The sequence below is a fragment of the Halichoerus grypus genome, chromosome X (assembly GCF_964656455.1).
Source record: "Halichoerus grypus chromosome X, mHalGry1.hap1.1, whole genome shotgun sequence".
Taxonomy (NCBI): Eukaryota; Metazoa; Chordata; class Mammalia; order Carnivora; family Phocidae; genus Halichoerus; species Halichoerus grypus.
In genome coordinates this window covers 96,677,176-96,699,892 of record NC_135727.1, presented here as the reverse complement: position 1 = coordinate 96,699,892, position 22,717 = coordinate 96,677,176, and the positions used below count along the sequence as shown (strand labels likewise).

Genomic DNA, 22,717 nt, shown 5'->3' with positions numbered 1-22,717 from the left:
AATTGTTAAAGTTATGCTTGATTTCTTATAAGGGTGCCAAGAATATTCACTGGAAACAAGTAGTCTTGGGGCGCCTGGGTGGCTCAGTTGTTAAGTGCCTGACTTTGGCTCAGGTCATGATCCCAGGGTCCTGGGATCGAGCCCCACATCGGGCTCCCTGCTGGGCGGGAAGCCTGCTTCTCCCTTTCCCACTCCCCCTGCTTGTGTTCCCTCTCTCACTGTGTCTCTCTCAAATAAAATCTTTAAAAAAGAAAAAAAAATTAAAAAAAAAAAGGAAACAAGTAGTCTTTTTGATAAATGTTGCTGGTATGCACATCTAAAAGAATTAAGTTTGATCCCCTGCCTCACACCATCCACAAAACTTAAAACCTACCATAGACCTAAAAGTATAAAACTCTTAGGAAAAAATAGGCATAAATTTTTGTGGCTTTGGGTTAGGGGAAAGCAACATTGTAAGAGGGGGAAAGGTAATAATATATTGGAGTATATCGAAGTTAAAAACTTAACTACTTGCAAATGATACAATCAAGAAAGTAAAATGACAAAGAAGGGGACAAAATAACTGTAAATCATATCTGATAAAGGATTTAAATCCGGAATATATAAGATCTCTTACATAAACTCAACAATTAAAAGCCCAGTTAGGAAATGGGCAGAGGATTTGTATAGACAGTTCTCCCAAGACACACAAATGGCTAAGGCAAACGAAAAGATGCTCAGTATCATTAGTTATTAAGGAAATGCGAATCAAAACTACATTGAGATTCTATTTCACACCTAAGGACGACAAAGATAAAAATGACAAAGATGTTTACATAGCCCTGACTATACTAAAAGCCATTGAATTGTACATTTTAAATGTGTGAATTTTATGGTATTTGAATCCCGTCTCAAGATATTTTTTCAAATGAACTTTTTTTATAATGAGTTATGAAATAGGCTCTAAACAACTTGCATTCTATAATGACAACCAGTTTATATTAGCCTTAGCCATAGACACTTTAATTTAATTTACTCTCATCTCCGTTCTCTTGCTCTTGTTAGTGGGATGCAGCAGGAGTAAAAAATGGATCCTCTTTGCTAACTAATCATAGTATTTAGAGCTGAATATTTACAAGGAAAACCACCAACCATCCTGTTTATGTTCTGATACCCCAGAATCTTCTCTGTAGCGAAGTGTAAAGTCTCTCCCTTCCTATTTAGCATTGATGGATCTTCTTACTAACTGATTTTTTTTTTTTTTTAAGATTTTATTTATTTGTTTGACAGAGGGAGGGCGAGAGAGAGCACAAGCAGGGGGAACGGCGGGCAGAGGTAGAAGTAGGCTTCCCACTGAGCAGGGAGCCCAATACAGAGCTTGATCCCAGGACCCCGGGATCATGACCTGAGCTGAAGGTAGACACCCAACCAACTGAGTCACCCAGGCGCCCCACTTCTTGACTATTCTTGATTATTGTTTGATATTGAATATCTTCAAGGTTCTTGCCTGTGTTCACGTTCCCAGTTTTACTCTCTTTTTTTAAAATAGGCTCCACACCCACCGTGGAGCTCAACCTTAAGACCCCAAGATCAGGAGTCACATGCTCTACCATCTGAGCCCCCCAGGCATCCAGGATCCTAGTTCTTGATAAAGTGCTGGCACCTAAATAAAAAAGGAATGGGGATACTAAACCTAGGGGATCAGAGTTTGGTAAGAAGCAAGATACTTATATAGTCTGCAGGTCTCTCCCCACTAATTACTTACTGATTATGAAAATAAAAATATTAACTTCACAGTGCAATAACCTACTGTAAACCACCTTAGCCAAGTGATCAGAGTTAACTTCAGTACTGTATCAGTGTTAATTTGGTAATTGTAATGTGGTTATATAAGCAAGTGTCCTCGTTATTTGGAAATACTCATTTAAGTATTTAAGTGTAAAGAGCTATGTCTTCAACTGACTTAAATAGTTAAGAAAAACTACACTTACGTATATGTGGCAACTAATGAAACAAATGGGGCAAGATGTCAACAACTGGTGAATATCAGTGAAGGTGATAAGGGAATTCTTGCATTATTTTTGAAATTTGTCTTAAGTTTGAAATTACTAAAATTTAAAATTTGCCCTAAAAAAGAACATGGCAAGTAAACAAAGCTGTGCATAAACTCCTTGTTTAAATTTTTAAAAAGGCAGCTGAAGTCCATTGATTATTCAGATACCTAAGGACTGGTTCTTTGAGAAAGAAAATTTTGGGGTACCTGGGTGGCTCAGTCAGTTAAGTGTCCAACTCTTGGTATCAGCTCAGGTCATGAACTCGGCATCAAGAGATCTAGCCCCGTGCTGGGCTCCATGCTGGGCGTGGAGCCTACTTTCTATTCCCTCTCCCTCTGCCCCTCCCCCTTCTCACTCACTGTCTCTTAAAAAAAAGTTCTACATAGTTGATTAGTATTTTATATTCTATCCAGTTTCTTGAGCAAACCTCTTGAGAAGTAGTTTTTTAAGTCCTGAGCCCTGACGAAATTGATTTTCATGGAAGTAGAGAATGTGTGTTTAGGACTTTTGGTAGATGGTAATACATGTGAAAGTAGAAAGCAGTCCTAATACATTGGGCTTCACAAAAATACCAAAAACAGATATTTTTATACATTATATGTTCCATCTTTACAACATGTCAAGATTTTCTTCAGAGAAGAAACTTCACTATTTTTGAAGACTTTGGTTACTATTTCTGAAAGGTCTCACACAATTAGTATTCTATGGCAGTAGCACACATGTACCATAAAGTCCATGATCTGGTATGCAAAGATCAGTAATTAATGCTAAAGGGAAATCGCATAATTCCTCTGTAACTTGGTACAACTTTCTGGAAGAAAGGTCAGTGATTTCCTCATGGTTGATGGTACTTGTAAGAGCATTTGCTTCATGTCTCTTTAGCTCCAAGCCGCAGATCAACTTGACCATTTCCAAGTCATGCAGCTTTTTCCAGTAAAGTCAAAACAGAAAACCACTGTCCATATTTTTAGGACAGTAGGTGCTTTTTAAGGTGTTTTGCTGTGGTCTTTCATAGCAAATACTGAGATTTTTGCCACCCATTGTATACTGTAATGAAAGTAAAACCAAAGGGTTTACTAACTTTTTCTTTTTTTTAAGATTTATTTATTTGAGAGAGAGTGAGCACAAGTGGGAGGGGCATAGGGAGAGGGAGAGAGAATCTCAAGCAGACTCCGCACAAGGGGGCTGGATTCCACAACCCTGAGATCATGACCTGAGCCAAAACCAAGAGTCAGATGCTCAACCGACTGGGCCACCTTTTTCTTTTTTTTAAAGTTTTTATTTTTAGAGAGAGTATGTGTGTGTGCGTGTGAGCGAGTGGGTGGAGGGGCAGAGGGAGAGAGAGAATCTGGAGCAGATTCTGAGCTGAGCGTGGAGCCCAAGGTGGGGTACAGTCTCAGGACTCTGAGATCAGGACCTGAGCTGAAATCAAGAGTCAGTCACTTAAGCGACTAAGCCACCCAGGCGCCCCTCATCTTCTTTCTTTTAAGAAGGAATTTACAGATTAAGCTAGGCTTAGTGACCAACACCTAGCATGGTCATGATGAAAGGGCCAGTTTTCTTGAATTTTTATCTGAGACTGTTCTAGACTGTCATAACATGCTGATGGTGAAAACTGTGATAACTTAATTATACAGAATAGCATCTTGTGTTACTCTTTCTGGTAAAAATTGGTAATACACGGGCACCTGAGTGGCTCAATCGGTGAAGTGTCTGTCTGCCTTCGGCTCATGTCATGATCCCAGAGTGCTGGGATTGAGCTGCACCTCAGGCTCCCTGCTCAGTGGGGAGCCTGCTTCTCTCTCTCCCTCTGTCTCCCAGCTCTTGCTCTCACTCTGTCTCAAATAAATGAATAAAATCTTGAAAAATAAAATAAAATTGGTAATACAATTTATTTTTATAACTTTTTTTATTCTCCATGAAGACTTTTCAGTATAACAGGAAGGAAATCCAAGAAAAAAATTTGTCCTGGTAGTTAGTTGATGTTCACAGACCACTCAGGTCAGTTTTAGGCTGTAATCAGAAATTGCTTCGTTGTGTATAAAGATGGTGCAAAGGTGCTGTGATGAAGAATTTTTTTTTTTTTTGTCAGAGTGAGCACAAGTCGGGGGAGGGGCAGGCAGAGGGAGAAGCAGGCTCCCCACTGAGCAGGGAGCCCAATGCGGGACTCTATCCCAGGACCCTGGGATCATGACCTGAGCCGAAGAGAGACTCCAAACCGACTGAGCCACCCAGGTGCCCCTGAAGAATTGTTTATGACAGCATATTTAACAGATTGTTTTCTTTTAGTTATGTAAAAGTATGTTTCTGTAGGGAAAATAAGAGATTGGTAGAAACCATGAATTTAATAGTAAACTTCAGGTTGCCTTTTAATAAAGAATTAATGACTTTTTAAGTTAGTTAAAGTCAGCAGTGTTGTGGATATCCATGTGTGTATAATGCATAATTTTTCTTAATTTGCAGATCATGAAGACTATGACCCCCAAACTGTGAGGCTGGGAAGTAGATATAGTCATGTTCAAGAAGTCCAAGAACGGCTTAACTTCCTTAGGTTTGTTTTAAACCATCAATGTTGTTCTCTTTAAGACAGATAAAGAATGTTTAGTTAATGTGCTATAGAGTTAGGTCTTTGTTAGGTGACCTTTTCACCTGCCACTTTTTACTTTCCCACATGGAAATCACTACCTAAAAGTCAAAGGACATTTCCCTAAGTGTTTATGATTGAATACTTTTAAATTATTGGCTGAGTTTTAACTTTTCTTCTTTGAAGTATTTGAAGAGAGCACATTTTAAGATTTTGTATAGACTTCTGTCCTTTGTATGTTTTCGCTAAAAATTATTTTTAAAGAATAAATTTCCATATTTTGATATAACCAGCTGGAGAACTATACTCACCTTAATGGTATCCTAGACAATAAGGAAATGGAGACAAAGGGCTGCTGGCTCAACATCTCAAAAGAGTGGTTTGCATCCACTGCTGCCTTGTTTATCCTAGCAGTGGCTGACAAAGGTGGTCTGAATGTGTGTATAACATTATGATGGGGATGAGGCAAAGAGGTTTATCCCCTTGAGCCATAGCTAAATGTAGTTCAAGGCTCAATTTGAATTTCCTCAGTGGTAATTAGCCTTTAATGATTATACACCTAACAGATTTGAAATTGTTAAGAATTTTCGATGAGCGGTTTCTTGTGAATTCAGAAACCACATACTGCAGAAGTGCTATTCAGTTCCTAAGTGTGCTAAGACAAATGCTCAGATTTTCAGTGCTTTGGGAAATCTGTTGCATTTATTATTTTGATATATTGGGGGATTTTCTCCTGAGCTAAGTTAATTATGGACTTGTTTATTGAACTGTGTGTTTATTTACTGGGACACATTTACATATAAATAGTTACATGATTTTAACTTGAGGAAAAACTCTAGCCACCAGATTTTAAGAAATTTGGCATTTGTTGAAAATGAAATGTTTTTTTCTGTGTGTGTTTTGATTTTCAACCACCTGAATAGAAGGACCTGCCTGTCTTGATCGAAAATCACTGCCATAGTGAGTGACTGTTATTGATTGGTGTATGTTGTATCCCTTAGGTTTCCTAGAACGGAAAAATGGTTATGAGTCCTACTATCTTCAAGTTTGGAATCACAGAACCTATTTTACTCCATGCTTTATTATGTGTCTACATGACCTATAGCAACACACTCAAGAGAAAAGAACCTAACTTTACTTTTTTACTTGGCGTGTGTTAAATGCTTTATTTAATCCTCATAGCCATGCAGAAGGCAGGTATTCTCCCCATTTGATTAAAAAGCAAATGGAGATCAGCATGGCTTAAACTAGCTTCTTCGAAATCTCGCAGCCAATATGGACGCCAGTTGCACCGCTCAGCTAGATCTATCTGACTTTAAGGTCTATGCTCTTTATATTAGACAGTGATTTTTGCAAATCTGTCTTGGAGCCTTAAGGTTTCTAAGGAGCTTTCTCCAAGATTTCTGAACAAGCATTAGAGATTTGATTTCCCATTTCTCCTTTCTTTACTCCTCCTCCCAACATTGGGGCAGCCCCACTTGTATTTTATACATTGGACTTCCAAATGGAACTTTTGCTTGAAGAAAGTTTTTTGCTGTTGTATTTAAAAACAAAAACAAACTTTGAAAAACAAATGTATGTTACCACAGAGGACATTTCATATTGTATCTGTAAATTAGAGGTAGCAGGGTTAGGTAGGACTAGGTGCTAGAAACCCTCCTGAAGCTCTGCAATTCTATTAAAATAACAAAAACCTTGGGATTGAGATCCCAAAATGCTCGAAGTAATGAGGGAACGCATTGACATGAAATATACCTGCACCTTACTCCATAACTGGGCGTGGAGCCATCATTATGTTAGCTAGAAATTCTGTGCCAATTCAGAATAAAGTGAGGTGTTCTCTTTTCCTGTCATTCACAGATCAGGCAGACAGGGTAGGTGGAGGAATTTTAAAAGAAATACAGAGTTAACAGAAGAGACGGTAGCTGTAACGAAATTCACCTTCATTGTCTTAATAACCAACATTCACAAAACTAAAAAGAGCATCACCGAATAATTGATAAGCATCCTGCTAAATATTGACAGAAAAAGTTTAAATCATACATAGGTTATTCTGTTTAATGCAGCCAGGTACTGAGTTATGCGATTTGACCATCAGAAAGCATTAAAATTTGAGGAATTTTGACTTAAATTAGTTAATGAAATGTTTATCTGTGAAAGTCACTTGGGGACTACCTCATTTTCCAGTGATGCCATAGAAGCAGAACGGTAAAACTCAACCCATTAAACATAGCTTTGCAATGGCTGGTTTCAAAGACGAAACTTTAAGTTCAGGAAACAAATCTTTTATTCAGTTTAGGCCCAGTCACCTAGCCGAGTTCCTGGCACATTGTAGGCATCCAATATGTACTTGTTAAATGAATACCTAGAATTTTTTTTTTTTTTTAACTACAAGATAAAATTGAGAAGTTTGGTAAGATGTTAATAAGAACTGACATCTTTTTAACTGTTGTTAAAATATAATTGTGATAGATGGATTATTACTACATATACTGATAGATTGCCTTTCACAATAAAAATTATGTAGATCTAATTGCTCATTTTTTATGTTTTCCAAGATTTTTATTGAAGGATGGCCAACTGTGGCTATGTGCTCCTCAGGCAAAACAAATATGGAAATGCTTAGCAGAGAATGCAGTTTACCTTTGTGATCGTGAAGCCTGCTTTAAGTGGTATTCCAAGTTGATGGGGGATGAACCAGACTTGGATCCTGATATTAATAAAGACTTCTTTGAAAGTAATGTGCTTCAGCTTGATCCGTCCCTATTAACTGAGAATGGAATGAAATGTTTTGAGCGATTCTTCAAAGCTGTGAATTGTCGAGAAGGAAAACTAGTAGCAAAAAGGAGAGCATATATGATGGATGATTTGGAGTTAATAGGATTAGACTACCTTTGGAGGGTAAGTGAAAAGTAGGAACTTACAGACATTCTTTCTGATGAAATTTTTCAAATAGCGAAGGGCTACAATTTTGCATATAAATTATATGTGTATGCTGCTCTGATGCTTGTCCCAGAAGGTAGTGATAGTTCATCTTTATCCTATTGGGTCATTTGTCATTAGGTTTTTTTCTTCTCTCCCTTCCCCTCCCTCTCTGTCACTGATGGTCCTTTTGTCTTGGCTTAGAATCTGTCCTTCCGGATGTGTTTAGAAATACACTGGCCATACAGATTTTTCATGCCTCCCCATGGAAGTTACTGTTCTTCCTTTTATTCATTCAGTGTAGATCTTCTTCGGTGTTAATTTTATGTTACTGTACATGCAATGCTAAAACAGGACAGAGGAAAGGACTATTTAGAATGGACTACAAATGTATACTTTAATGGCAGTGTTTTAACTTAGGATGTTTTCAAACACCTGAGGGAGTAAAATATTACCATCTGTTTAATTTTTCCACCTTTTTAGTATTTTTATATATATATATATATATATATATATATATATATATATGTTCTTTAATTGAGATGAAATTGACACAACATTATATTAGCTTCAGGTGCACAACATAATGATTTGATATTTGTATATATTGTGAAATGATCACCCCAGTAAGTCTGGTTACCGTCCATCATCACATATCGTTACAAATTTTTTTTCTTGTGATGAAAACTTCGAAGATTTACCCATAGTAACTTTCAAAGGTATGCAGTATAGTATTAACTGTAGTCACCATGTTGTACATTACATCCTCAGTACTTAACTTATTTTATAAATGGAAGTTTGTATCTTTTGACCACCTTCACCCATTTTGTCCATCCCCTGCCTCTGGTAACCACCAGTCTGTTCTCTGTATCTATGAGATGAGTTTTTTGTTTGTTTTTAGATACTACATACAAATGAGATCATACAGTATTTGTCTTTCCCTAAATTTGTTTCACTTGGCATAATGCCCTCCAGGTCTGTCCATGTTGTGGCAATACAGTATTAATGTATTCTATCTTTAAAAATCTGACCTGTTCACAGCAGTTTTTATTGTTTTTTTGGATATATTTTTCTGCAAACCATGGACCGTTTACTTTGTCTTTCGATTATTCAAACAGCCAGAACCCTTTTTAAAAATAAAAACTATACGGTACTCCAAAATGTAAAACTAGTTGGAGAAGAGAGATCCTATTTTTTTTCTTTGGGTTTTTGTTTTCTCTGCTCATTCTCCCTGTACTTCCCAGCCTTCCCCTTTCCCAAGCCTACATGGGGGTCAGCCTTAAAACACTTCCTCAACCCCCTAGAGTTCTGCACATAGTTTGAAGACCACCAGTATAATTACATGAGTGATGAAGATCTATAGAAATGGAGGGGAACGTAGTGTGGCTCTTTGTGCTAAACTGTATTTCATTTATATTTTGTTTCTTTTTAAGTAATTTGAATTCCTCCTTCAGTGTCTTACAACTTGGTTACCAAGGTGTTGATTTGCAGGGTTAATACTGGTCAAAGCATATTTTGTTCTTAGTAATAATGTGCCTTCCATTCTTAAGCAGATTGCTTTATTCAAACACTTGAGTTTTGCATTTTATTACTTTTTTTCGGTCTTTTTTTTTTTCCCACTTAATTTTACTTGATTTACTTGAATATCAAAGTAAATATACCCTCAAATTATTTTTGAGTAATGTGTTGAAAATAACGGAGGATATGGTTTGAATTGAAATGTCCAGCTAAAATACTTTATGAAAGTTGTTTACACTTGAATCTTTTGAACCTAGGTCGTGATTCAAAGTAATGACGATATTGCCAGCAGAGCTATAGATCTCCTTAAAGAGATATATACAAACCTTGGTCCCAGGCTACAGGTCAATCAGGTAAGGATTGACATCCACTAAAACTTCGACAAATTAGAATTCTGATTAAAGCACTCTTCACTGATAAGAATTTTTTCTTCGGTTCTGAATTAACTAAATTGTTTTGTTTCAACTCCCATTAAAAGTACACCTAAAAGGGATGCCTGGGTGGCTCAGTCAGTTGAGTGTCTTGACTTTTGATCTCAGGTCAGATCTTGACCTCAGGGTCATGAGTTCAAGCCCTACATTGCTCCATGTTGAGTGTGGAGCCTGCTTTAAAAATAGTATCTATCTAAAATATTTGGTCTCTTTTTCCATTATATAAAATGTTATCTAAGTGAATCTTGTCTTGATAATTACATGAAGTGATTATTTTCAGTATAATTATGGCATGAGATTTCAACTGAATTTCTTTTGATTCTACCACATACTCCAAAGTTCATTTTTTTAATACCTAGCTCATACTTCTTAAGGTACATAACTCTAGCTTCCTTTGACAAAACATGGTATGTTTTATTGTCAGTATAGACTTTGGTTAAATAATTGAGAGCTATCTTTAATTAGTTGTTGCCATCTTTAATTGAATTAATGTTTTTAAAAAGTGTATTTGTTGTTTTTTTTTTTTTTTTTACATTTTAAAGCATCTTGGACTGTCTTTATTTGGCCCATTATTTGTAGGTGGTAATCCATGAAGACTTCATTCAGTCTTGCTTTGATCGTTTGAAAGCCTCTTATGACACGTTGTGTGTTTTGGATGGTGACAAAGACAGTATTAATTGTGCAAGGCAGGAAGCTGTTCGAATGGTTCGAGTATTAACTGTGTTAAGAGAGTACATAAATGAATGTGACAGTGATTATCATGAGGAAAGAACAATTCTACCTATGTCAAGGTTTGTGAATAACTGATCTGCTAATTAATTATTTGGTGTTTTCCTAGACCTTTTTTTCCCCAGGATCTAGTTTTTGTTTGTTGTTGTTTTGGTAGGGCATTAAGTCCTGTTTCTTGTTTGTAGTCCTTTTTTTTGCCATGATTTTAGTACCTGTTAAGTGTTGCCAAGGATAAGAAATTGAAGTATTTTGATGCCATTCATTTATACAGTTAATTGCATAGTAAGATTGGAGAATAATTGGAAAAAACTCTTAAAAGTTGTTTTTGACAGGTAGCTGATATAGCAAGAAATACTTCCAGATGGTCTACTAACATTTCCGTTAAGGTCGTCTCACCATTGAGTAATTCAAATAGTATTTATAATTTAGAGATGTTTATAGAATGAATGCTATCAGTATTTATTTTAAAAGAGTTCTCATTGCTAACCATGAAATCATATAAAGTTGCTTCTTGAATATAATTTTTAGTTGTTGTATCTTACTTATGAGAAGATGTTATCAGGGGCGCCTGGGTGGCTCAGTCAGTTAAGCATCTGCCTTTGGCTCAGGTCTGAGATCGAGCCCCGTTTTGGGATCCCTGCTCAGCAGGGAATCTGCTTCTCCCTTTGGCCCTCTCCCCATCCCCCACTCTTGCTCTCTCGCCTACTTGCTCTCTCTCTCTCTTCTCTCAAATAAATAAATAAAATTTTAAAGAAAGATATTAACAACATAAATATTATTTGGGGTGTGAAGTTTGATATTAACAATTTTTCAGAAAAAATTTACGTCTTTGCATTTTTGTTAATATTCTCAAGCTAAAGTTTATCTTTCACATTTAAAAATAGTCTTAGTGAGTTGCACTTTTATGGCATTAAAATAAGTGTTAACTCAGGTCTCTGATTAATTTCTTATAACTAGACATCTCATTTTCTGCAAGCATCGGTACAAGAATAACAGTGGGAAATGATTGTTGTATTTTCAAGATCACTTAAAATATTTGAAATTAAAAGGCAATAAATTTTTATTTTCAAGATCATAAAAATAATAAGTATACTTAACTCACTTTCTCTTGTTTAATAAGAAAATATTCAATATTAAATTCCTATGTTTATTTTCTTTACAAGAAGATATGAAATTCTGCTAACTAGGATTTTTTTTTTCTCCCCTCCCCTCCCCCCAGAGCTTTCCGTGGTAAACACCTCTCTTTTATAGTTCGATTTCCAAACCAGGGCAGACAAGTTGATGACTTGGACGTATGGTCTCATACAAATGATACGATCGGTTCAGTAAGACGATATATTCTCAATCGTATTAAAGCCAATGTAGCTCATACAAAAATTGAGCTCTTTGTGGGCGGTGAACTGATAGATCCTGCAGACGACAGAAAGTTGATTGGACAATTAAACTTAAAAGATAAATCAGTAAGTATCTGTAATTATCAAACTTTCCAAGAAGGTCAAACCTGGGGCACCTGGTTGGCTTAGTTGGGTTAAGCATCTGCCTTCGGCTCAGGTCATGATCTCAGGGTCCTGGGATCGAGCCCCACATCAGCTCCCTGCTTAACGGGAAGCCTGCTTCTCCCTCTCCCTCTGCCTGCCGCTCCCCCTGCTTGTGCTCTCTCTGTCTCTGTCAAATAAATAAATAAAATGTTCTTTAAAGAAAAAAAGAAAGTCAAACCTATATTTCATTTCACTAGTTAACAGTTTATTCAGTAAATATTAATTGAGCATCTGTTATGTGTGAGGCTTCTTTATTAGGTATTTGGATTATAACACTAAGACTGGCATTATGGTACTTACAATATAGTAGAAGTTTTATAAAAATAAAACTATTTGGTTGTTAGGCAGTACCTACTAATTGTATTTTTAGAAGTATTGCCTGTAGTTTTTTTGTTTGTTGGTATGTTACTAACTTCTGTTTTGCATATTTTTCCTTGTCTTTGATACTAACTTTGTATGTTATTTTCAGCTAATTACAGCCAAACTTACACAAATAAGTTCCAATATGCCTTCAAGCCCTGATAGTTCTTCTGATTCCTCAACTGGGTCTCCTGGAAACCATGGTAATCACTACAGTGATGGTCCCAATCCAGAAGTGGAAAGCTGTTTGCCTGGGGTGGTGAGTAGATGGTTTTGAGCTACTGTATGCAGGGCATTATAGAAATATAGTTTGAGAATAAAGAAATATAGTTTGACCTCATATTGACCACCTGCCCCTGCCTCATCCTCCTCCCACCCCACCCCACCCCACCCCGGGGTGAAGTAGAAAATTCATGTATATCTTTTATTTTTATTTATTTATTAATTTTCCATGTATATCTTTTAACTCCCCAAAACTTAACTACTCATAACCTAGTGTTAACCAGATGCCTTACTAATAACATAACCAGTTGATGAACACATATTTTGTATGTTATATGTATACTTACTGTATTTTTACTGTATTATATATTGTATGTATAATACACTGTATTTATTTTTATAATAAAGCTACAGAAAAGAAAATGTTAAAATCATAAGAGAAAATACATTTAATAGTACTGTCTTGTGGGAAAAAATATGTGTGTAAGTGAACCTGTGCAGTTCAAACCCATGTTGTTGAAGGGCCAGCTGTATATAGACTAGTTCTTTTTTCTTGAGAAGTGTACAGTTTAATGTGGCAAAATATCAATTAACTGTATAGTTAACCATCAACTTCAGATTACATCTGAAAGGTGATTGTAACTTGGTTGAAATTTAAAACATTTCCCTTTAGATACAGTATTTTTAGGTTTATATAAAATTAATCTATTATACAGCTGAATTAAAACTCTTAAAATATATAAACTTAGAAAAATATCACTGTATCTTGTATTCGTACCACAGAAATGAATCCTTTCTTCACAGCTGTTTCTGTAGGAAAATGTCTGCAATCTTTCTCAAGTTGTTCTTAACATATCTAGTATCTAAAGAAACAGTGATTCCTCCCTTCTTTACCCTCTCCTTCCACCCCTCCCCAAAAGAATTTTAATGGCTGCGATAATAACCAGCCACTCCAGTGTCAGAAGAATTGGCTCCTTACAACAGTTGGATTAGGAATTTAACTATTTGCAGGCATGACAGCTTTTTGCATATATGGAGTCTAACTTGTATGTATGAATGAAATAATTTAACAAAATAATAAAAGAGCCGTCACACAGAAATTACTGGAGATAGCTTGGATAATATATTCAGTCTGCATCATGAAGGATTTCTACAGGTGGAATGATGGGTAAGACAGGCCATTTTAGAGAGAGTAGAAATGACACAAATTGTGGAAATTACTTGGCTGGTTTTTTCGGGGGGGGGGGCGTGTAATTTATAGGTAAATGGTTTGTATATTTTGTATTCCAGATAATGTCACTGCATCCCAGATACATCTCTTTCCTTTGGCAAGTTGCAGACTTAGGTAGCAGCCTAAATATGCCTCCTCTTAGAGATGGAGCAAGAGTACTTATGAAGCTTATGCCACCAGGTAAGAATTTTTTTATATGTATAATGCTCATAAAATATAAGCTGGACAATAACAGGGTATATCTGTCTAGATGGAATATCCTTTGTTACATAGACCACATCAGGAGTTGGCAAACTACAGAGCACAGGCCAAATTCAGCCCACTGCCTGATTTTGTATAGTCCAGGAGCCAAGGATGGTTTTTACATTATTAAATGGGGGAAGGGGGAAATCAAGAAAATAATATTTTGTGGTTCGTGAAAATTACATGAAATTTAATATTTTCGTGTCCTAAACAAACTTATTAGCGTGCAGCCATGCTCATTCATTTACATACTAACTGTGGCTACTTTTGTTTTAAAACAGCGGAGCTCAGTGGTTGTGGCTGACACCCTATGGCCTGCAAAACCTTAAATATTTACTATCTGACCTCTGCACTGTATTATGGGCCATGTGTCATCTGTGGCACTGCTCCTTTTTTATTCCTTAGAAACAACCACTTTAACGTGCAGCTTTTTTCTTGTATATGTATATACCATTTTATCTGTAAATAATAATCTCATACAACTGTGTCTTTGTCCATTTTAGATATCTACTGAGTTTCTATCATACAGATGAAAACTTAAGTCTTACTCTCATATTCTCCCCAATTTTGCTTAAATTCATATCTAAAATTGATGCTAAAATGTAAATTAACATTTCAAGAGTCTGAAAAGTAGTTTGCCTGGATTACTGACAACTTTTTTTTACTGGATTTAATACTGCCTTTTCGTTCTCTTCATTTTCTGTACACCTATCACTAATTCATCCCATATATCTTCTAATAACTTCTCAAAATAATTTCCTGTTGTTATTTGCATTATATAATCTGTCAGGTTTCACTGTTTTCTGGAGCCTTTCTTCCTCCTCTCATCTGTTGCTCTTTGCCTTCTATACGGCTACTGTTGTGGGACTTCTTTCTTCACCTTTTCCGTGGCAGGGTCCCTATTCTCAGGTTCTGTGTCTTGGGCCTTTCTTGAAATTTTTTCTCCCCTCCTCCTACAAGGATGTCCTCCTTACCCTGCTTGGGCTATAATACCCTAGACTAGGAGCCCTTTCACATACAGTTTAAACAGCACTAATAAAAATAATTTGGATCTTCAGAGAGAACTTGAACAGCCCACCAGGTAGTTGAATGTGGCTGAAGGCTGCCTCAGCAGAAAATAAAAAGACATGAGACCAATAGAAAATGCTGACTTGGTAGTGCTGAGATAACCCAGGGAAGTGGAGCTCCGAGACAGATGGGCTGCCATTAAAGTGGGCCCAGAACACCCAACCAGAGTCCTGAAAGGCTGGGAGTGCACCTCTCAGGATGAGCTCTGTCTGCGTGCAGGTGCTCACTTTTCATTTTTCCTAAGAAGTTAAAAGGGCTTCTTCCTGTACAGCTGCCAGGCCACGGGGTTTTTCGTTGGTTGGTTTTGGGTTTTGTTGTTTTTGAAAGTTGCACTTCTGCTATACTGGCACCTTCCACATTATACTGACACCCTTTTATTTGCCATTTGAATATGAGCTAATTGGGGTTTTAGAAACATGTGTGACTATTAACTTAATAGACTGTACTTATTTCCCTGAAGCCTAATACTGATAGGTGCTTTATTTTCTTTTGTTTCCTGCTTGTCTCTTGTTTTTGGAGAGTACCTTTTTTCCTATTAAAAACTTATTTTTGGGGCACCTGGGTGGCTCAGTCCTTAAGCGTCTGCCTTCGGCTCAGGTCATGATCCCAGGGCCCTGGGATCGAGCTCCACATCAGGCTCCCTGCTCGACGGGAAGCCTGCTTCTCCCTCTCCCACTCCCCCTGCTTTTGTTCCCTCTCTTGCTGTGTCTCTCTCTGTCAAATAAATAAATAAAATCTTAAAATAAATACATACATACATACATGCTTATTTTCGGGACGCCTAGGTGGCTCAGTCGGTTAGGCATCTCCCTCCGGCTCAAGTCGTGATCCTGGGGTCCTGGGATCAAATCCCACATTGGGCTTCCTGCTCAACGGAGAATCTGCTTCTCCCTCTGCCTGTTGCTCCCCCTGCTTGTGCTTCCCCTCTTCAAAATAAATAAGTAAAATCTTTTTTAAAAAATAAATTAAAACTTTCTTATTAAATAATTTCAAACTTAACAAAGAACGGTATGATCTCGGGGCGCCTGAGTGGCTCAGTCGTTAAGCGTCTGCCTTCGGCTCGGGTCATGATCCTAGGGTCCTGGGATCGAGCCCCGCATCGGGCTCCCTGCTCGGCGGGGAGCCTGCTTCTCCCTCTCCCACTCCCCCTGCTTGTGTTCCCTCTCTCGCTGTGTCTCTCTCTGTCAAATAAATAAAATCTTTAAAAAAAAAAAAAAAAAAAAAAAAAGAACGGTATGATCTCATTTACCCTTCCCCAGATTCAATAGTTAACATTTTGCTATATTTGTTACATCATTCTGTGGTAAGATTTTTTTTCTAACCTTTGGAGAACAAGTTGTAGATACCCTGTCTTTTTATCTCTAAATACCTATTGCTTTCTAAGAACAAGGACATTCTCTTCAAATTACCACAGTATTAATCAAAATCAGAAAATACAGCATTGGGGCGCCTGGGTGGCTCAGTCCTTAAGTGTCTGCCTTCGGCTCAGGTCATGATCCTGGGATCAAGCCCCGCATCGGGCACCCTACTCCGCGGGGAGCCTGCTTCTCCCTGTCCCACTCCCCCTGCTTGTGTTTCCTCTCTTGCTGTGTCTCTCTCTGCCAAATAAATAAAATCTTTCAAAAGAAAAAGAAAAGTACAGCATTGATAAATTAATTTATAGAACTTATATTTACTAATTATCCCCATAATGAACCTTAAAACTGTTTTCTGGTTGAGAGTCCAATTCAGCTTCTTACATTGCATGATTCATGTGGTATCTTTAATCTGGAACGGTTCCTCAGTCTTTGACTTTTATGACTTTGATGGTTTTGAAAAGCGCACAGATCAGTTGTGTTGAATTTGTCTCCTTAGCTTTTGTCTGTTTCCTGATGTTATATACAGGTTGTACATTTTTGTCAGAATACCACTTATGTGATGCTCTTTGTCAGAGCATTATACCAGGAGGCACCTGTCAGTTTGTCCTTCACTGGTGACATTATCCCGGATCACATAATTGATGTCTGCCAGGTTTCTCCTCTGCAAAGTTACTTTTCCTTTTTTGGAGAGATGTTCTGAGACCCTTTAACTCTTTCCTCATCAAACTTTTACTTACTGATTTTACCATTCGTTGTGATTATTGCTTGAATCCGTTTTTTCTGTAATGGTTGCAAAATGGTGATTTTATTTAACTTGATCTTTCTACATTTACTGGTTGACAACCCTATTTGTGATGTGTTATATGGCACAAGATGTTTAAAACTCATCTAGTACTTTTATCCTAGCCCTAGAATCAGCCATTACTCCTTTCAGTGAGAGAGAGGTTATTTAGAAACCAGAAACTTATTACTACTGGGGTGTCTTGTTTCCAGACCTTTTCATTAAACTGAGGAAGTAATACACATCTATATCAATTTCTGTATCTGTCTCTGTTAGAAGAAACAAACATGGGTTCATACTGGTACTACTACAGCTTCTTCGTCTTTCTCAGTTTGATATTTGTATCTATAAGTGGGAAATCTGCTTCCCAACTTCATTGATTTATTTTTGGTGCGGGGTGGGGGGGATGACTTGCTTCTTATGCAGACTTCAGCCACTGTTGTTAGGTCTTTAATTCATCTCTACTTTCCCAAGTACCTATCGTTTTCATATCCTTCGGTTTTCTAGGATTCAGTGGGGTATTAACTTAATAAGTAGCCTCTCCCCCACCCCCTCCACCCTCTTAACTAACCCCACAGGTGCTTCTTGGTTCATCTAAGCCAGCTGTCTTCCATCCTCTCTATATACCTTCAGTAATTGGCTCACATCTTTCTAGTGTTTCTTCATCGCCTATTTGTATGTCCTTTTGAGTTTATAATATTTTATAATCCGTTATTCTCATTGTAGTGGGGTTTGATAAATACAGTTCAGTAATTGGCCCAGATAATTTTTAAGACTGTGTGTTTCCATTATCTCCTTTTTCTAAAGCAAACACCATATTGGCATTTCCCATCTTGTTTTCTGTTTAATGTGGGACAGAATCAGTTCAGATATTTAGGTTCTTAGCTAAAGCTTCTCTCAACCATTTAATTTAATCCTTATCCTTTACCTGTTGTACTGTTTAGAATTTGTATTGTTTTATTTACTGGTGTTTGAGTAACAGTTGTTTTTGCTTTATGTATGCAGAGTCCACCTTCACAACATAATTTAAAACACAAACCCACTTCAGAATCACTGATCTTGTGATTTGAGCATAATGCCACTACATGGTGGAAGTGAGCTTTTGCCAGAAGTTCAGGCAGGAAACCTAAGAGTGCTTTTTTCATATTTTATATGATGAAAGTATAGTACCTAAATTTGAAATAGCCAACACTGAAAAAGCCAGTAATGATCGTATTACAGTAGACAAATCACAGGCTTTGGACTCAAATGGACTTGAGTTCCCGTTCTGATTCTAGTTGTTATTCATGCCTTAGACATGTTTTCTTAATTTTTCAGAACTTCCTTATCTATAAAACTGAGCTAATAATAACTATTTCATGGAATTGCAGGGATTACAAGGGTAATCCATTCATACATTTATGGAAAACCCCAGCCTAATGACTGGTATTTAATGAATATTCAACAAATGTTAACCTCCTCCCTGTCACTGTGGTTGCCTCATGCATGCACACACACATACACATCATTCTCTCTCTCTCTCCCTCCTTCCCTCCTTTAAGAAAGGAAGCAGGGACTCTAAGGAATTCTGTTTCTAGCTGTGTTACTTTTGGGTAAACATTTAATGTTTGTGCATGCTTGCATATATTTTAAACTGGGAGAAAACCAAGATGGAATGAGTAGCTTTTTTTTTTTTTCTAGTCATTGACTTTACCTCTCTTAGTTCTTTCTGAACCTGCCTGAAGTCAGGTGCCTCTATTAAGAGTTGCTGTTAAACTTGGAACATCTCCAGTCTTCTCTGTAGGTAATTTAATCTCTTGTAATTTAGACTGTACTCTCTGTGTGCATCAGGAAAACAGATTCTTCTTGATACTGAGTGATTAAAATATATACTACTTTACCAAGCAGACTGAGTTGCTTTTCCTCTTCAGCGCTTCCACTTTTTTTTTTTTTTAAGATTTTATTTATTTGAGAGAGAGCAGGAGCAGGGGGCGGGGGAGAGGGAGAAGCAGACTCTCTGCCGAGTGGGGAGCCTGATGCGCAGTTCAGTCCCAGGACCCTGGGGTCATGACCTGAGCCAGAGGCAGACACCCAACCGACTAAGCCACCCAGGTGCCCCTACTTAGAATATTTTTAAACCAATAAGACATTCTCAAATACAGCCTATGAATTGGTTTGTTTTTAGAGAATAATTTGGTGTTGTATGTTAGAAGTTTTGGACCTTGGTGGTTCTTTCTGCTTGCAGGATTTTTTCCTGATGAAATAAATAATTGCAAAGATTTAGCTGCTAGGATCTTCAGTATAAAAAAAATACTGGGAAAAAACCCTAAATGCCCAATAATAGAGATTAAAGTGGTAAAATGACAATGTCATTTTAATCACCAATTAAAAATAATACAGGGGATGAATATTTAATGACCTGAGAAGCTGTTCACAAATGTTTGATTATAAGAACTTAATATTTTAGTTACATTATCTGTCACTGTCCCTTCAGAATAGGGAAAACCAACAATTTTTATACAAACTGAAGTTTTTTTTTTAAGATTTTTTTATTTTGTTTTTAATCTCTATACCCAGTGTTGGGGCTCGAACTCAGAACCCCAAGATGAAGAGTCACATGCTCCACCGAGTCAGCCAGGCATCCCACAAACTGAAGATTTTTTGATAAGATATTTCTAGGCTATTTCCAGGCCTATAAAATTAGCTTGCCGTATGGAAATTATAGTAATTTTCAGTTATCTTTATTCTTCTAAAAAAGCTTTAATTTTTTTTTAAAACAATCTTATTTATCAAGTGGTATTTTAATCATAGCACATTTACCTTGGAAATAATTTGATGATAACAGTACTATCTAAAGTTGATTGACTATTCTTAAGTTTGAATGTTTGGTAACTTATGCTAAATTGTATCATGGGTTTTTTTGTTTTTAAACTGTTTTCACTGTGCTTTAAAAAGAAAGGTTGGGGGTGTCCGGGTGGCTCAGTCAGTTAGGCGTCCAGCTCTTGGTTTCCGCTCAGTCATGTTATCGAGTTCCACATGGGGCTCCACGCTCAGCACAGAGTGCTTGAAATTCTCCCTCTGACTGCCCCCCCTCCCCCCAGTAAAAGAAATCTTTAAAAAAGAAAGTAATAAACAAGCAAACTTGTGTTTTAATACCATGGGGGGGGTAAAAAAAAAAAACACTGTGCTTACTTTGAGGTAAATATTAATCACTGTAGGTTTCTCCTACTCAAAAGTAGAGTGTTCCTGTGAAACCTTTTGTAAGCCAAAATGGTGTAAAGCAAAGAAGCAATTACCATTAGTTTATATGGAAAATTTTTTGAGTGTTCCCACACCCAAAAAGTAACCTCTTAGGCTTTTCTGATACCTTAGGACAAATCTTGTTCTAATGGATGCACAAAATAAGAAAAACACGGGCAGCCTGAAGCTCTGGTGGCTTGTTGCTGAGTGTTATTCCCAGGGAAGGAGCTTTGCAGGGCTACTTTTGCTGCTTGGGGGTGCACACTGCCTCTTAAACAGCTTTCTGCAAAACACACTGGATTCTATTTTTGCTTTTTGCCTCTTTTCATAAAAGCTCTTTGGATTTCTTGTGGCTAATGAAAACAGGTGCTAATGTAGGTCTTTCATAACGGTCTGCCTATATTCCTTTTTTTTCTTCGCCATCTTTCCTTTTAAAATTCAGTTTCTAAGGTACCACTAAGCTCTTTTCATTAAAATAAAACAGTTAATGGATAGTGTCATGAAGGTGAACGATAGAGAAGTTGGAAGGAAGAGCTTCTAATTTTTTCTCTTCTGTTATTTTCAATAAGAATGACTTCTTTTTGGAGGCACCTGGGTGGCTGAGTCATTAAGCGTCTGCCTTCAGCTCAGGTCATGATCCCAGGGTCCTGGGATCGAGCCCCGCATCAGGCTCCCTGCTCTGCGGGAAGCCTTCTCCCTCTCCCACTCCCCCTGCTTGTGTTCCCCCTCTCTCTGTCAAAAAATAAATAAAATCTTTAAAAAAAAAAACAACTAATTTGAAATACTTGAACCCAATGGCCTTTAAAAAAAAAAAATGACTTCTTTTTGAAGTGTACTGTATTTTTTAATTTTCAAGTGGCTGTGGAGGCATGTTGATTTGAGGTCTCTGACTAGGTGAATACTGCCTCCTTCATGTTTGGGTTGACTGATTAGAAAGTCCTGGTTGGTTGTGATTTCTTTCTTTCTTTCTTTCTTTTTTTTTAACCTTTCTTTTTGTTATGTTAATCACCATACATTACATCATTAGTTTTTGATGTAGTGTTCCATGATTCATTATTTGCGTATATCTTTTTTTTTTAAATCCAGATCCGGCTGTTTTTCATGAAGTATGAGCCTATAACTCAATTGATAGTTAGGCCATACTGAAGTAGTCTTCAAAATATCAGAAGTGAAATACTGTGAATGCATGGATTATGTTGTGTTTTAGACTGGTCTCCTGTTTTCTTACAGATAGCACAACAATAGAAAAATTAAGAGCTATTTGTTTAGACCACGCCAAACTTGGAGAAAGCAGCCTTAGTCCATCTCTTGACTCGCTTTTCTTTGGACCTTCAGCCTCACAAGTGCTCTACCTAACAGAGGTTGGTTTTTTTCCCTTTTGAATTTATTTCATGTTCTTTGAACTTGACCTTTTTTTATATGGTAATGTGAAGAACATGGATAAAATTTATAATGAAGTTTTTTTAAATGGTCAAGAATTTCTTAGCAATGATGATAGGGAAAGTAGAAGTTATCTTTTTCAACCCTTTTAATACAGTCCTTTTCTTTTTTCCAGGTAGTCTATGCCTTGTTAATGCCTGCTGGTGCACCTCTGGCTGATGATTCCTCTGATTTTCAATTTCACTTCTTGAAAAGTGGTGGCCTACCCCTTGTCCTGAGCATGCTAACCAGAAATAACTTCCTACCAAATGCAGATATGGAAACTCGAAGGGGTGCTTACCTCAATGCTCTTAAAATAGCCAAACTGTTGCTAACTGCCATTGGCTATGGCCATGTTCGAGCTGTAGCAGAAGCTTGTCAGCCAGGTGTAGAAGGCGTGAATCCCATGACATCGGTAATACACTTTTTAAAAATGTCTTTTTTATATTAATAAATGGTAATTTTTTAAAGTTTTATTTCAGAGTTGATTCAGAATGTTTCAGGTTCCCTTCCAGTGGTATCTTATTTCAGAGGTTTTCGTCTATTAAATTCGTATGAGAAGTGGAAATGCTTTTTACTGGCTGTACTCTAAGAGGACAGTTCCTCCCTGCTCCTTTAAACCCTGTTTGGCTTTCAGTTATTTTAAACCTGATAAAAACTCCATATGAATCTCTTATTAACTTGTACCTGGCAGATGTATTACCTATTACCACCTATTACAGGTGGTAATAGGAACGTTGTAATTGACTTAGCCTGCTGCCAGTCTCTCTTCCCACCTTGATAGGCTTAACCTCCAGTTCTGAGCTTATTCCGCCAACTCTGGACTCTGTCTTTGCCTTGGTGGCATCCTTAATCCATCTCACCAGAAGTTCTTAAGACATGCCATAATTCAATGTCTACTTACGAGAGGTCAAACTATGCACTTAATTCTGACTAAAATTTGAGGTTTTCTATATTCATCACAAGTGATGGTTTACTAAGTTTACCAATAGAAGATAAACGCTTCAGGAATATAGATTCTATTTTTTTAAATGGCTTAGGTTTTAATCAGGGAATTGGAG

At 37.1% G+C, this 22,717-nt stretch overlaps 1 protein-coding gene across 3 annotated transcripts in view; it reads left to right on the top strand.

Annotated features, from left to right (window-relative positions):
* USP9X (ubiquitin specific peptidase 9 X-linked) overlaps positions 1-22,717 on the top strand; it is a 162,603-nt gene that overhangs the window by 97,190 nt on the left and 42,696 nt on the right. For all 3 annotated transcript variants that reach the window (XM_078065223.1, XM_078065222.1, XM_078065224.1), the window contains exons 15-23: positions 4,497-4,584; positions 7,176-7,518; positions 9,315-9,410; positions 10,068-10,279; positions 11,437-11,677; positions 12,225-12,374; positions 13,628-13,748; positions 21,468-21,598; positions 21,793-22,071. In XM_078065223.1, the coding sequence (XP_077921349.1) occupies positions 4,497-4,584; positions 7,176-7,518; positions 9,315-9,410; positions 10,068-10,279; positions 11,437-11,677; positions 12,225-12,374; positions 13,628-13,748; positions 21,468-21,598; positions 21,793-22,071 (1,661 nt within the window). The remainder of the gene's footprint in view (positions 1-4,496; positions 4,585-7,175; positions 7,519-9,314; positions 9,411-10,067; positions 10,280-11,436; positions 11,678-12,224; positions 12,375-13,627; positions 13,749-21,467; positions 21,599-21,792; positions 22,072-22,717) is intronic.